The sequence below is a fragment of the Pecten maximus genome, chromosome 3, assembly GCF_902652985.1.
Source record: "Pecten maximus chromosome 3, xPecMax1.1, whole genome shotgun sequence".
In the NCBI taxonomy this organism is placed as follows: Eukaryota; Metazoa; Mollusca; class Bivalvia; order Pectinida; family Pectinidae; genus Pecten; species Pecten maximus.
Genome location: NC_047017.1, coordinates 32,506,832 through 32,519,777, shown reverse-complemented (window position 1 = coordinate 32,519,777; position 12,946 = coordinate 32,506,832). Strand labels below are relative to the sequence as shown.

The 12,946-nt window shown below is 39.2% G+C and overlaps 1 protein-coding gene across 1 annotated transcript in view; it reads left to right on the top strand.

Annotated features, from left to right (window-relative positions):
* The window catches only part of LOC117322718 (zinc finger FYVE domain-containing protein 26-like), a 48,302-nt gene that overhangs the window by 7,230 nt on the left and 28,126 nt on the right, over nt 1-12,946 (top strand). The window contains 12 exon segments of the mRNA XM_033877657.1: nt 408-575; nt 879-967; nt 4,111-4,292; nt 4,669-4,867; nt 4,869-5,250; nt 5,253-6,015; nt 8,056-8,276; nt 8,863-9,788; nt 10,435-10,541; nt 11,010-11,109; nt 11,238-11,356; nt 12,554-12,685. Coding sequence (XP_033733548.1) covers nt 408-575; nt 879-967; nt 4,111-4,292; nt 4,669-4,867; nt 4,869-5,250; nt 5,253-6,015; nt 8,056-8,276; nt 8,863-9,788; nt 10,435-10,541; nt 11,010-11,109; nt 11,238-11,356; nt 12,554-12,685 — 3,388 coding nt within the window.

Genomic DNA, 12,946 nt, shown 5'->3' with positions numbered 1-12,946 from the left:
TCCCTCTGGGATCTCTTGTATTTGATGTCGCTGTGTTATGCTATGATTACACTATGGCAGGCTAGCATAGATATTAAACTTATATTTTATTTTAAGTTTAAAAAAAAAAATCTTTATAATCAATTCGAACAAATTATGTAAAAAAATATGTAAAAAAAATCTGTATTTTTGAGAAACAATACTGTATTTTACCATATTTTATACTGCCCGCTCCTAATTTGTGGAAAATAAAAAATAATATAAAATTAAAAAAAATTACCTCTCGTTGGTGTGGCCTGAGGTATATATTAATTCTTATTGACTGTAAATCTGTTTTAACTTTTTATGTTATCTTACTTACTTGTTATATGGGAACACTTGTCACTTGTTTTTCTATGAATCTCCATTTTTTTTCTCTGTTTTTTTAGGACATTGCCACTACCTTGATAAAGAGCAGTTTATTTGATGAGTTGACAGAATTGTTAAAACCCAAAGAGTTGTGGCCCCTGAAACCACTACTTCTACTACATGGCTGGTCTTTTTGTAAATCATGCACACAGGCCAAAATACTACTAAACACACTGTGGGATGATCGGGTTTGTACCACTGACAGTTTCACAGGGACAATCCCACTTGTATCTCTGAGTTGTTAAAAAAGTATCCTTTTGTATAATATTATTACATTATGGACACATAATGTTTTGCTCTGACACTTCAATGGCCATAATCCACTAATAATCAATTTGAAACTTTTTAATATTATAATTGAGATATGATTAGTAAAAATAGACATTCAGGTGATAATGATAACCTGACTTATCTTATACAGCTTTTATATGTCTATCCCAATGCTATTTTTCTTTCAGTCAGATACTAATAATTTCATGATTTTTACCCAGGTCCAGTTCCAGCATCCAGCACTGGAGGCTGGCTGTAGCAAGCTTTCCTACCAGATTGACCTCATACAATGGTGTCTGGACCGTACAAAGTAAGTCTGGGATTTATAAATCATACAAAGTAAGTCTTAGAATTATAGATCATACAAAGTAAGTCTTGGAATTATAGACCATACAAAGTAAGTCTTGGAATTATAGACCATACAAAGTAAGTATGTGGTATCTAGATCATACAAAGTAAGTCTGGGATGTATAGACCATACAAAGTAAGTCTGGGATGTGTAGACCATACAAAGTAAGTCTGGGATGTGTAGACCATACAAAGTAAGTCTGGGATGTATAGACCATACAAAGTAAGTCTGGGATGTATAGACCATACAAAGTAAGTATGTGATGTATAGACCATACAAAGTAAGTCTGGGATGTGTAGACCATACAAAGTAAGTCTGTGATGTATAGACCATACAAAGTAAGTCTGGGATGTATAGACCATACAAAGTAAGTCTGTGATGTATAGACCATACAAAGTAAGTCTGGGATGTGTAGACCATACAAAGTAAGTCTGGGATGTATAGACCATACAAAGTAAGTCTGGGATGTATAGACCATACAAAGTAAGTATGTGATGTATAGACCATACAAAGTAAGTCTGGGATGTGTAGACCATACAAAGTAAGTCTGTGATGTATAGACCATACAAAGTAAGTCTGGGATGTATAGACCATACAAAGTAAGTCTGTGATGTGAAGATCATACAAAGTAAGTCTGGGATGTGTAGATCATACAAAGTAAGTCTGTGATGTATAGACCATACAAAGTAAGTCTGTGATGTATAGACCATACAAAGTAAATCTTGGTTGTGTAGATCATACAAAGTAAATATGTGATGTGTAGATCATACAAAGTAGGTCTGGGATGTATAGATCATACAAAGTAAGTCTGGGATGTATAGACCATACAAAGTAAGTCTGTGATGTATAGATCATACAAAGTAAGTCAGTGATGTATAGATCATACAAAGTAAGTCTGGGATGTATAGATCATACAAAGTAAGTCTGTGATGTGTAGATCATACAAAGTAAGTCTGTGATGTATAGATCATACAAAGTAAGTCTGTGATGTGAAGATCATACAAAGTAAGTCTGGGATGTGTAGATCATACAAAGTAAGTCTGTGATGTATAGATTATACAAAGTAAGTCTGGGATGTGTAGACCATACAAAGTAAATCTTGGTTGTGTAGATCATACAAAGTAAATCTGTGATGTGTAGATCATACAAAGTAGGTCTGGGATGTATAGATCATACAAAGTAAGTCTGGGATGTATAGACCATACAAAGTAAGTCTGTGATGTATAGATCATACAAAGTAAGTCTGTGATGTGTAGATGATACAAAGTAAGTCTGTGATGTATAGATCATACAAAGTAAGTCTGTGATGTATAGATCATACAAAGTAAGTCTGGCATGTATAGACCATACAAAGTAAGTCTGTGATGTGTAGATCATACAAAGTAAGTCTGGGATGTGTAGACCATACAAAGTAAGTCTGTGATGTATAGATCAGACAAAGTAAGTCTGTGATGTGTAGATCATACAAAGTAAGTCTGTGATGTATAGATCATACAAAGTAAATCTTGGTTGTGTAGATCATACAAAGTAAGTCTGGGATGTATAAACCATACAAAGTAAGTCTGTGATGTATAGACCATACAAAGTAAGTCTGTGGTGTATAGATCATACAAAGTAAGTCTAGGATGTATAGACCATACAAAGTAAGTCTGGGATGTGTAGACCATACAAAGTAAGTCTGGGATGTGTAGATCATACAAAGTAAGTCTGTGATGTATAGACCATACAAAGTAAGTCTGTGATGTATAGACCATACAAAGTAAGTCTGTGATGTATAGACCATACAAAGTAAGTCTATGGTGTAAGTCTGTGATGTATAGATCATACAAAGTAAGTCTGTGATGTATAGATCATACAAAGTAAGTCTGGGATCTATAGATCATACAAAGTAAGTCTGGGATGTATAGACCATACAAAGTAAGTCTGTGATGTGTAGATCATACAAAGTAAGTCTGGGATGTGTAGATCATACAAAGTAAGTCTGTGGTGTATAGATCATACAAAGTAAGTCTGTGGTGTATAGATCATACAAAGTAAGTCTGTGGTGTATAGATCATACAAAGTAAGTCTGTGATGTGTAGATCATACAAAGTAAGTCTGTGATGTATAGACCATACAAAGTAAGTCTGTGATGTGTAGATCATACAAAGTAAGTCTGTGATGTATAGACCATACAAAGTAAGTCTGTGGTGTATAGATCATACAAAGTAAGTCTGGGATGTGTAGACCATACAAAGTAAGTCTGTGGTGTATAGATCATACAAAGTAAGTCTGGGATGTGTAGATCATACAAAGTAAGTCTGTGATGTATAGACCATACAAAGTAAGTCTGTGATGTATAGATCATACAAAGTAAGTCTGTGGTGTATAGATCATACAAAGTAAGTCTGTGGTGTATAGATCATACAAAGTAAGTCTGGGATGTGTAGACCATACAAAGTAAGTCTGTGGTGTATAGATCATACAAAGTAAGTCTGGGATGTGTAGACCATACAAAGTAAGTCTGGCATGTATAGATCATACAAAGTAAGTCTGTGATGTATAGATCATACAAAGTAAGTCTGGGATGTATAGATCATACAAAGTAAGTCTGTGATGTGTAGATCATACAAAGTAAGTCTGTGATGTATAGACCATACAAAGTAAGTCTGGGATGTGTAGATCATACAAAGTAAGTCTGTGGTGTATAGATCATACAAAGTAAGTCTGGGATGTATAGATCATACAAAGTAAGTCTGTGGTGTAAGTCGGTGATGTTTCTATACATGTACCAGTAGTCTGTCATGTCCTTAGCTCATTTGTTATCTTTTCAAATCAGAAATTTGGGGAGGAGTGTGTGCAACATTGTTATTGTCTTAAAAATATATGTGTAATAATAGTACTTTTATTTGACAAAATAATGTTGCAATATTGTTTATCTGAGTTGTTCTAAAATTCTGTGTCAATAACTGAATTCACATGTAGTTATATAGCCTATATGGTTGTAAGGTTTAAGAAGTATCAGGAATTCCAACGTAACACTTTAGAATAAAATGACAGCCCCTTACCTCTCTGGAAAAAAAGAGGTTTGACAGGCATGTGTACCAGTAATTATTGCTGTTCAGACCACTGATTAAGGAGAATGAGGATGGACTTCCCAATCACCAGAAGCGTGCAGCAGATATGTTCCTCGGGTTAGAGACACATTCAGTGCTGTTTGTTCTCCACCAGTCCACCAGAATAGCCTCCCTTGATCAGGAGGAAGTCTTCCAACTCCTTCAGAAGAGCCCTCTACAGGAGGAGACAGGTATGAAAGGGAAGTCACTCATAATCTTCATTCACTCTCACTGGCTGATAGAGCTGAAGGATGAAGTCATTTTATAATGATCAGAGTCGAAATTAGTGCTTTTATCATTTGGGGACTTTTTAATTGGATGCAGATAATTAAACAAAGAAGTTTTCTTATGTGAGTGATGTAAGTACATGAAGTTGATAATATACCATTTATAATACTAGTGTAAATACAGAGATTGTTTCGGTCAAAACATCGATAATATACCATTTATAATACTAGTGTAAATACAGAGATTGTTTCGGTCAAAACATCCCTCATCTTAGTTAGTATCAGTTTCCTTGGTTTAACCTTTGTAAAGACATACCTCATCCTTTTTTTTTATCAATAGGTCATAAATCCAAAAAGAAGGTGAAATTTGTCAGGTTTGCTTCAAAAGAAGAAGATCCTTCAAAGTCTGAGAATCTACCAGATGTACACATCGAGAGGTGGAGAGATATGAGTATATACAGTGGATTCTGTGTGGTGAGAAATGTGATGGAGACTATCTACTTCTGTGCTGAATACGCAGACAGTCGACTGGTCAATCCTATACAACCAGCACACCAAAAGTCATTCAGTGACATACCAGTAGATGACAGTGTTAAAAAGTCTAAAAATGGTGTTAACAGCTAACAACAAGAAAACCAGTGAAAACTTCCAGACTGTCTACACTAAAAACGTCACAGACAAGCTGAACAAGGCCAGACGTTACCTTGCTCGTCTGCAGCCATTGACATTTCGATTGGAAATTTTAGAAAATATATTTTCACTTTTGTTCGTTACTCATGAAGACATTCAAGAGAGCTCCGTGGTGGAGACAGACAGTGATGAGGCAGCAGACTATGATAGCAGTCGTAATAACACATTAGACGAAGACTCGCAGCCCTTAAGTTTAGTTTCAGAAGAAAGCGAGTCACCACTTCCTGAGGAAAAGAGGGCCTCTGTTTAAAAATCAAACTTCTGAACTTGTTCAATTCAGTTCCACGGTCCTCCCATGTTGGCAGTGCTTATGATGAGCCATTCATTGAAAGAGTCATACCTAACCATAAAATAACTAATACAGAAGTAAGGAAGGAAGCAGAAAATAATGTCAATACTAGTGATACAAAGAGGCATATAATGACGGAAAAGAATAAGAAAGACTTCAAAGCTAAAGTGCTACACAAGGCAGACATAGAATTGGCCCAGAAAGCATCAGAGAATGGTACATGCAGTGCTCACAGTGTTGACAGTATATCCGGAGGAGCCAGATTTGGCTTCCTTACCAATGAATATCTGGTAAGAGATATCCTTGCCATGTTAAAAGACTGCCTACTGGATCTAAGTGCTGCTCGGTTTAAAGTGTTAGGAAAGGATTCAGAAAATGAGAAAAGTGTTGGAAATATGAGCCAATGTACTACAGACTGTGAGGGTATGATAGATACACGACTGGAGCAGCCTCTCAGCCACATGGTTCAATCTAGCATTGATTCCACACTTATAAAGAAGAGGATTGCTCAGCTAACACAGTATGTCCATGAAGCACAATGGCGGTTCCAGTTAGTGTGTCATGACAGTATTCCTCTGTCAGTAGGACAGGTGTTACTGGAGGCTGTCAGTGTCACTGATGACAAGTGGGAGGAAGACCAAGGTGTCGGGGGCCACATAATGGAAAGTCAGCTGGTCAATCGGAGACACACACCCACAAGTAGTACAGGTAACCACGCCCTATCTACACACACTCAATAGGTAATACAGATAACCACGCCCTATCTACATACCTCCACAGGTCGTACAGGTAACTACGCCCTATCTACACACACCGAATAGGTACAACAGGTAACCACGCCCTATCTACATATCTCCACGGGTAGTACAGGTAACCACGCCCTATCTACATACCTCCACGGGTAGTACAGGTAACTACGCCCTATCTACACACACCGAATAGGTAGTACAGGTAACCACGCCCTATCTACATATCCCCACGGGTAGTACAGGTAACCATGCTCTATCTACACACCCACGGGTAGTACAGGTAACCACGCCCTATCTACACACACTCAATAGGTAATACAGGTAACCACGCCCGATCTACATACCCCCACGGGTAGTACAGGTAACCACGCCCTATCTACATACCCCCACGGGTAGTACAGGTAACCACGCCCTATCTACACACACTCAATAGGTAGTACAGGTAACCACGCCCTATCTACATACCTCCACGGGTAGTACAGGTAACCACGCCCTATCTACACACACTCAATAGGTAGTACAGGTAACCACGCCCTATCTACATACCCCCACGGGTAGTACAGGTAACCACGCCCTATCTACATACCTCCACGGGTAGTACAGGTAACCACGCCCTAACTGCATACCTCCACGGGTAATACAGGTAACCACGCCCTATCTACACACACTCAATAGGTAGTACAGGTAACCACGCCCTATCTACATACCCCACGGGTAGTACAGATTACCACGCCCTATCTACATACCCCCATAAGTAGTACAGATAACCACGCCCTATCTACACACACTCAATAGGTAGTACAGGTAACCAAGCCCTATCTACATACCTCCACGGGTAGTACAGGTAACCACGCCCTATCTACATACCTCCACGGGTAATACAGGTAACAAACCCTATCTACATACCTCCACGGGTAGTACAGGTGACCACGCCCTATCTACACACCCACGGGTAGTACAGTTAACCACGCCCTATCTACATACCCCCATAAGTAGTACAGGTAACTACGCCCTATCTACACACCCACGGGTAGTACAGGTAACCACACCCTATCTACACACCCACGGGTAGTACAGGTAACCACGCCCTATCTACATACACTCAATAGGTAGTACAGGTAACCACGCCCTATCTACACACACTCAATAGGTAGTACAGGTAACCACGCCCTATCTACATACCCCCACGGGTAGTACAGGTAACCACGCCCTATCTACACACCCACGGGTAGTACAGGTAACCACGCCCTATCTACACACACTCAATAGGTAGTACAGGTAACCACGCCCTATCTACATACCTCCACGGGTAGTACAGGTAACCACACCCTATCTACATACCTCCACGGGTAGTACAGGTAACCACACCCTATCTACATACCCCCACGGGTAGTACAGGTAACCACGCCCTATCTACATACCTCCACGGGTAGTATATGTAACCATGCCCTATCTACACACCCCCACGGGTAATACAGGTAACCACGCCCTATCTACATACCCCCACGGGTAGTACAGTTAACCACGCCCTATCTACATACCCCCATAAGTAGTACAGGTAACTACGCCCTATCTACACACACTCAATAGGTAGTACAGGTAACCACGCCCTATCTACACACCCCACAGGTTGTACAGGTAACCACGCCCTATCTACATACCCCACAGGTTGTACAGGTAACCACGCCCTATCTACACACCCAATTATCTTGAATAAAAAGTCCTGTTTACAGTAACTGTTTTAACCACTACTTAATATTTACTTATACCTTATAAGAGATATCTGTTCATTTAAAAAAAAAAAACCTGCTTATTAGGGTTTAATTCTCCCTTGTTGTGAAACTGTGGCAATATGTATGGTGATATTACAGCTAATATTAATATCATGGTTATATGGTCACTGACCATTATCATTGACCAATCAAATGTAATGCTACATCTCGTATGGATTCACACAGTTTGTATATTCCTTGAGGGACATATGTATGCTTATTTCTAGGTAGCAGATCTAGTCCAAGTCAGGAGAATGAGTTTCAGACAGACAGTGGGTTTGAAGGTCAGAGGCGAAGACGAAGGTCACGCAGTCGTCACTCAAGTCGATGGAAAGGACCTCATCGTTACCCAACAGGGATCATTCCACTGATGCTGTCCTCCCCTGAATCCCTTCTCAACATGTGTATCTGTAAGGGCAACTACCCACAGGCCACCCAGGTCACAAAGGTATTTTTTAGTACTGTCCAACACCCATCAGTATCATACGTTATACTGTCAGAAATCTAAAAACATCATGAGAATATATAGCTTTCCGAAACCCTATAACACTTCTCACTAGGTACTTTTAAGCTTCTCGGGTCACATTGATAATCAAGTATGGTTCACAATCAGCCCAATGTCATTTAGTTAAGTAAATCATAAATTAAGTTTGAATTCCTTTGTAAGCTCTAATTTCAGGGTAGGCCTAAGTTTGAATTCCTTGGTAAAGAATTCCCCAGTATTCTTCAATCTTTGTTTTCTTGTCCAAACTGAAATTCATAAACTTATATATTTTATTTTGTGCATATTAGATACAAGAATATTTATTCATCTCCCAAACTAAGTTGTTGTTGGCAGTGTTTGTAGAGGTAGGAAATACTAGATAGTTGAATTTGCATTTTTGAGAGTGAGCAATGATTATAAGGTTGTACTGTATGAAATGCTGAGCAGGTAAAGGTTTTATTTCATGTAAATTCAAGTTTTGTAAATCTTGTGGCTAAGGCAGATGAGAGAAATTTGCAAGAATTTGAAACTGACTGATGCTGTGTTGCAGTTGCTGAAACTTGATGACCGACCCGAGGTTGCTGAGGTCGCCTTCTCCCAATCTTACAGCGAGGCTGTCAGAAAACTTCATGGACTGAATATCGGGTCACATAAGAACACTGCTTCAAAAACTAGCAAGCCGGGGAGGTCCAATATGAAGGCCCTGGCCTCTGTTGCTGCTGCAGGGGTTGCCACGGTATCCATAAGTGGGGTAGCAGAAAAGCTTCTCTCACAGCCAGGCCTTCCTCGTGTACCCAGCACACGAAGCTGGGGGTCACTGCCAGCCAAGGTGGAATGGACATTCCAACAGGAGAACTGTGAGGTGATGATATTGTTTGACCTGCTGTGTATAGGCTGCAGGACATGGGAAATGTGTAACAACATGATAGACTCTATCAACATTCAGCTCAAGGACAAACCAGGTGGCTCAAGGTCGACATTGGGCAGGAGTGATGTGGGCTGTAAGGAACATGGTGAGGAGAGTAAAAGGTCCCGGCAGAAGGACCTTCGAGACATGGTGCTCCAGTTCGAGAGGATTCTACAGCTGGGAACAGGTGTGGACAATATGTCACCATCACTAGGGCAACAGGAGATTTCTACAGCCCTGTATAAACATAGCATACAGACATTCCTACAGACAGCCACACTGCCTCTGTCTCCCGACCACTGTAAGCTATACGCACAACTCACATCTGATGTCAAGAAATGCCTGGGTAATGTAGAATCCGCATTTATCTTGGTAGAGAGGTCACCAGCTGATGGAAGTCCAAGTAAGAAACGGCGGGAGAGTGCTAGTAGTGGCAGCTCACAAGTGTCTCCTAAAAAACACGAGTCAGTCCAGCCAGAGCCACTGGCAATACATGGGGCTATGAAACAGCTGATACAGGTCCTGGACAAGGAACTCCCACTGGGGGGATTATGTCAGCTGTTCAACAAGTGAGAGTTTTATCCTTCAGCTGTGTTAGGAGTCCACTAGTCTTGTCTTTGTGTTTATTAGCTATGCTATGAAAAAATTCTATATAAGCTTCTATAAAATAATTGGGAGATATAAAAACTCACTTAAAAGTGATTTTGAAATACAATTTTGCTGTTTTTGTAACAATATAAACTATTATCTCACAGATCAAATGTCTGATTTCTCTACTGAGGCAATTGCAAGTACCAAGCTGTATGGTGTCAGCCATATTTAAGATGAAAATCAGGCTTAAGACATATGGAGGAGTCTTAGGATTGAAGATAGAGAAAATAGACTAAGACTTAAGCTTTATTTCATGATCCCCGATTTAAGTCTGTTTCTAAAATCATAATCTTCAGTCCAAACATGATCCTATGCCTAATTTTCAAAATTCAATATTCTTCAATGTTCATATGATAAGTTGTTGGTAATTATCCAATGATGTATAATATTGTGATTCAAAAAAGTATGTATTGTATTGTGGTGTGAAAAAAATCAATAAACGTATGTTCAAATAAAAAAGTCCTTGAACAGGTCACTACAAATGTTAATATGTATTGTTGTTGACGTCAGGCAGTCTATCAAACAAGAATGAATCAATATGTGTTTATCATGTGATTGACACAGGGACAAAGGCACAGATCACAGAAAGAATCGAGATTACCTACTCCACCTGTACGAACACCTCAAACGACTGGCTTTTGTAGTAGCTGAGAATGAAGCAACTTCGAAAGGTAAATTTTAGTCTGAGGAAAGCTAGACATTGTTAATTGTTTGTGATCCATGTTGATTGTGGTGTGGTGCATTATATTCCTCATTACAACATTTTATATGGAAAGAAAGGAGAAAACACACTCTTGTTGTCCTGTCTTATAGAAATCTTGACCCTATAGGTATAAATAGTTTGAAGTTCTGTACTCAGTAAAGTTTTGTACTAAACCTTAAAAATCTTACCCTTGCATTGTAAATTTTGTATAAATTTCACAGATTCTGAAGTAATAGATTCTATATAGGTCATTAACATAAAAAAAATGAATGAAAACAACCTCATAGACATACTTAACACAGTTAATTAGTATACTATTGTATGTGATATTAGTACATTACATGTCTAAGTCTGCTGTATGTGTGTTGCTGATGAACATGATCTTTAGCTACTGAATGTTGTAATACAGAAAGTTTATATGTTTTTTCATTGTAAGAAACCATGGTGATGCCCACTAATTACTTTAAGATGTTGGATCAAGGCCCTATCTACACACTTGGGAGACTGGTGTTCTCTAAAAGGATCCCACCTTCTAAGTAAGTGGGCAGAGGCATATTTTGTTGTTTTGTGTCATTTGTTTAAATTGTTTTTATTATCAATAGATACATGATGATGATTTTAAATGGGGTAGTTTTGTTAAGTGAGTTATATGTTCTTGTTTCAGACTGGAGAAGGTGGCCCAGGACCTCAGTCTAAACCTCACGCACATCATTGTACACAGCTGCTGTCCCAGCATTCCAAGCAAACATCTTCCTGTCACTTCCCCTGGACCTCTCTATAAAGGTCAGTATGTCACAATGATCAGGTACTGTCCTGTTGTCTGTCACTTTCCCCTGGACCTCTCTATAAAGGTCAGTATGTCACAATGATCAGGTACTGTCCTGTTGTCTGTCACTTTCCCCTGGACCTCTCTATAAAGGTCAGTATGTCACAATGATCAGGTGCTGTCCTGTTGTCTGTCACTTTCCCCTGGACCTCTCTATAAAGGTCAGTATGTCACAATGATCAGGTACTGTCCTGTTGTCTGTCACTTTCCCCTGGACCTCTCTATAAAGGTCAGTATGTCACAATGATCAGGTACTGTCATGTTGTCTGTCACTTTCCCCTGGTTGTCTGTCACTCCCCTGGACCTCTCTATAAAGGTCAGTATGTCACAATGATCAGGTACTGTCATGTTGTCTGTCACTCCCCATGGACCTCTCTATAAAGGTCAATATGTGACAAATGTAGCCATGGCAGCCATCTTGAAATACACACGTCAAACTTTGTGTCATTGAGATGAATATTGGAGAGGATGTCAAGGAAGGAAGCGGACAAAGTGTTCTTATCTTTTGGCCTCATCAAAATGTCAACATGGAAGCTATGGTGGCCATTATGTAACATGAGTGCAATGTGCAATCATGGTTTTCTTGATTAACTCATATTTCAAATTTCTTCAAGTTCCACCGGTGGGATGGAAACTTGCCATGAATGATCCTGGCCAAGTGCTTTTATTAATCTCACTCATTGGCAGGTCTAAATTCCAATATAGCTGTCATGGCTGCCATCTTGAAAAACACACTTTAAACCTCACCAGTTTGACTAGTGTCACTGATCTGACAATTGGTGGCAATTTTAAGGAACTGTAGTTGTAATTTTTTGGGGTCATGTCAAAAGGTTAATTAATTAGTCAATGAAGTTTTATAGTCAGATGACTGTTGAGACCTGTGGTCCGATTGTATTCTGAAGCAAGACACTCCACAATAAAGTTATCATATCACTGTCTGTAGTGTCATACAATAACATGACGTCAACCATCAAATGGGATGTGTGGATTTCAGTCTGAGTGAAAATAGTCCCAGCTAGTCTTGCAGAAATGTTGACAATACAGTAAAACTAGGAATTGAATTGGAAAATACATTTGTATGTCTAGATTTCTCTTTTCAAAACAAACTGTATTGATTTTCTCATTGTGTGTATACCCTTAACCTACTTGTACAGGGACCAACAAGGTAGGGACCAAATTCCTGATGAACATTCCAGCTGATGATATGAAGAAATGCATTCCCCCACAACAGAACCCTGAAGAGGTGGTGCGTGAAATCCTTACTCGACTCCAGCGACTCATGAAAGGTACAGGGAAGTCACTGTTCGTGATAACAGATATGATTTGTGATGTTACAAATGTTTAATTACAAATAGATAAGGGATGGAGCATCAACACAAAGGATTCCGTAAACTTGTAGGTTTTATTGTGTTTACATGTTTCGGATGGCTAGGCCAACCGTCATCAGAACAATTTTACATTGGTAAAAGGATAGCTAAGGTGCAAATTACGGTTCAACAATCCGATTGTTACATTGTCACGTGATTAAACAATGGTATAATGAAATG